The sequence below is a fragment of the Melitaea cinxia genome, chromosome 3 (genome assembly GCF_905220565.1).
Source record: "Melitaea cinxia chromosome 3, ilMelCinx1.1, whole genome shotgun sequence".
Taxonomy (NCBI): Eukaryota; Metazoa; Arthropoda; class Insecta; order Lepidoptera; family Nymphalidae; genus Melitaea; species Melitaea cinxia.
The window spans coordinates 19135724-19139802 of NC_059396.1; the positions used below are offsets into that span (position 1 = coordinate 19135724).

Below are 4079 nucleotides of genomic sequence, written 5' to 3' on the forward strand. Positions count from 1 at the left end.
TTGACAAAATTTCTGTATTCGGAGAGGGCACAAGATAGAAAGCTGACTTTGGGTTGGGACTTCGTGTTGATATAGCAATGTATAGAATAAAAATACCCTTGAAACTTTTAACATACCTCATAATGGAATTATCGTATAGAATTTAATGTGATTTCGCCGGAAATTAGACCATCACCTTCGGCTACTGAATCCTAAACAAAATAAATTGTCCAGCGCTATCAAAGAGGTAATCTGTTAAGAACCAGTAGCAACTAGCACTAGTTAGCAGTAGTTACCAGTAGCAACTAGCACTCTACATATAGCTAGATTCTCAATTCGACTGCATTTCGACAGGGCTGTTAGATAGTTATCCCGCCATCGGTTGGCTTTTTAAGTTCCAAGGCGGTAGTCGAACTGTGTTATCGCTTAGTCAACTGTTACAACACCCACGGGAAGAGAGGGGGTTGCTATATTCTTAATGCCGTAAGCACACAGCATTTGTGTGTGTTATGTGATTTTTTTTTTCATGTGATTCCATTGAAATTTAATCGAGACCTAACTAGTACTTTTCGAGCTATACCTAACAATGCGTATTTACTTAACTATTTTTACGCAACACGATTTTATGATAATTTCATCTTGAATGGACGCCGTGCAGACACTTGTCCACAGACTCCCAGAAAATAGCATTTAAAAAAAAAGAATAAAATATTGATATAGAAAATAATAAATTATCGGTTACATAACCGATCATTTTAATATAAATTTTGATGTAAGCGATACGTATTAAATTAATTTGTTCCGCTCAAACTTAAATAACAATAACCACATGTGCGAACAGAAGTTACACAGACAATATCTGAGAATATTAAATTCACTCTGTTTATGAAAGTTCATGTAACTTACTAAGAAACGACTGCTTGCTTTAACACTAGATGCACCGCACGGTTCCATACGCAAAACTGGACCCGACCCCGATATATTGTGACGTAACTTTTGCTTAGCTTATAGTTAAAGGATTATTTTTTTTACTTAAAGCCTCAATGGATTGTGGCAAGTGTAACAGATACATTAATGATAAGGAAATGTTGAAATGCGCAACATGCAACATATGTTTGCACTACCAATGCGCAGATTTCTCCGAGATCGAATTTAAAAAAATATTACCCATGAACAAAATGAAATGGAAATGCCAAAACTGTAAGTCCAAAAAACATGGTACGTCATCCGTAACTCACTCTCCTAAGATACAACCGACGTCACTAAATAATTTAAATGTCGACCCGCAATCGCAGGCACTAATGCAATACTTTGATGCCAAATTCGAAACATTAAGGCAACAATGGCGTGCTGACCTTCAGGTTGCGATTCAGGAAGTATCTTCGTCGATCAAGCAGGACATCGAAAGCCTAGCATCGCGTTTGGCTGCATCAGAAACACGAATAATTGAATTAGAACATACAATAACATCTATGTCGTCTTCACAATCAAATTTCAATGATGTGATGCAGGAGAACAGTCAATTGCGCACGGACCTGGAATGTTTACAGGCTAAGTTTGATGACCTAGACCAGGTTTCTCGTAGCTGTAATGTGGAAATACAAAATATTCCCGAGAAAAAGGCTGAAAATCTCGTTCATTTATCTATCCAAATAGGAAAGTTAATTGGTATTGACATTAAAGAAAGCGACATTCGGTCCGTCCATCGGGTAGCCCCCGGCAAACCTAGCAACCGTCCAAAAAATATTGTACTTCAACTTAGTACACGCCGGCTGCGCGATGATGTGATTGCCGCTGCGCGCGCGCGCCGCTCTCTCACTGTGGCTTCGCTTCTCGGCCCGCCCAAGTCTGCCGCCGCCACTGCTACGAATCAGGATGCCCGCTTTTATATAAACGAACATTTAACGCTCAAAAATAAATTGTTATTTAGCACCGCTAGGCAGCACGCAAAGGCTAAAAATTATAAGTACATTTGGGTGAAAAATCATTGCATTCTATTAAGGAAAAGTGACGAAGCGCGAGTGGTACATATCCGATGTAGTAGTGATTTAAAGAAAATATTGTGACTCTGGGCGATGCTGCTTTGTGCGTATACACATAAAATTTATCATAATATTGTTCTGAGCTTTACACATTTTTTTGATATTCATTTCTGTCTCTGTTGTACTTGTCGTTGTATAGTGTTGATGTCAGGGAGCACGAAAACGTTACACAAAACTTACTTACATACAATAGCTTATATAATATATTACTCTTCTTTTAATAATGCATTTAGATAATCTATTAATATTCTATCAAAACTGTGGTGGCTTGAAAACTAAAATTACTCAATTGAAATTAAATTTACTTACCTGTGAGTACGATGTAATTATCCTAGTCGAAACTTGGCTTTCTTCTGCTGTTTTTGACTCTGAAATAAAGACCGATAGCTACTTAATGTTCCGTCGAGACAGAAATCTTAATCTCACGGATAAAAAAGGAGGTGGAGGCCTGTTGATTTTAGTTAAAAAAAACATTAATGTACTAAGAAGGTTTGACCTTGAGGCTAATAATATAGAGGAAATTTACTTACATTTCCCTTGCTACTCTGACTTACTTTTGTGCGCATGCTACATACCACCAGCATCCAAAAGCACTATGTTTGATAGGTTTTTCTGTAAACTGCATGATGTTCATTTGAATGGACATTTTTCAAATTTGATGATAAAAGGAGACTTTAATCTACCTTACCTTAAATGGCTGTCTGATTGTCCGTCACCACACCCAGTTGTGTCCGATACTGACATATCCAAATTATTAACTTACACTATGGCCTTATTAAACTTGCATCAATTTAATACTATTCTAAATGAGAATAGCAGAACACTAGATCTCGTTTTTAGTACCAGCAGACACATAACTGTTAACACTGCAGAAGATCCGCTACTCAACCTTGTTCCTCACCACCCTCCACTCGAAATATTACATTCAGCGTGCAATAGGGAACCTCATATGTCAACCTTCAACGACCACAAAATTAAGAGAAACTTCTTTAAGGCTGACTACGAACTCATTAACAAGGATCTTTGTAATATAAACTGGACATCGGAACTCGCCACTCTGTCTCCCGAATTAGCTGTTGACAAATTTTACAATCTCTTAAATGACATAATTGAGAAACATGTGCCCCAGACAAAATCAAAACCCCCTCGCTATCCGAACTGGTTTTCTAAAAGTTTAATTTCTACACTTAGGCGAAAAACTAAGGTATGGATGCGTTGGAAAACTTACGGTTCATTAAGAGATTATCAAGAATTTGATTTACTGCGGAAGCGAGTCAAACTACTAATTAGGAACTGCTACAATCTATATATTGAAAATATAGAAAAGTCTCTTAAAGACAATATAAAGTTGTTTTGGAAATACACCTCTGATTTAAAAGAAACTAACTCAGGATATCCAAAAACCATGAAACTTAACAATTGTACATCCAGTAATCCAAGCATAATTTGTAGTATGTTTTCTCAATATTTTCAATCGGTTTTTGAGCCGGTAAATCTAGAAGCTTACAAAATTTCTGACACACTAGATACTAATGAGACCCTCATATGTTTGAATCAACTTTATCTACCTCAACTTGACATTTATAAAGCACTAAAATATATAGATCCTAGCAAAGGGCCTGGTCCCGATAACATAGCACCTATATTCTTAAAAAGAGTTAGTAAAAATATCTCTTTTCCTCTTGAAATGATTTTTAATAACTGCCTCAGAAAAGGTGTATTTCCAAGCCAATGGAAAAGGGTTTTTATAACGCCTATATTTAAATCGGGTTCGAAAAATGAAATACCAAATTATCGGCCAATATCCATCCTATCAACTATTCCGAAGGTGTTTGAGAAACTAGTTCACAATTTCATATCATCGAAGCTTAAGCATACTATTATCGAGGAGCAGCACGGATTCGTTAGGGGGCGATCTACCTTGTCAAATCTATTAGTTTTCACAAATTACATATTTAAAAATTTAGACAAAAAGGGCCAAGTTGAAGCTATATACACTGATTTTAAAAAAGCGTTTGACAAGGTGGATCATCTTTTGCTCTTAAGAAAGTTATCGTA

The 4079-nt window shown here is 36.5% G+C and overlaps 1 protein-coding gene across 1 annotated transcript; it reads left to right on the forward strand.

Moving 5' to 3' along the window:
- The first annotated feature begins 1022 nt into the window (after window positions 1-1022).
- Window positions 1023-2045, forward strand: LOC123668400. Its single transcript, XM_045602135.1, has one exon. It carries the CDS (start codon window positions 1023-1025, stop codon window positions 2043-2045), a length of 1023 nt encoding a protein of 340 aa, XP_045458091.1.
- Window positions 2046-4079: the final 2034 nt, after the last annotated feature.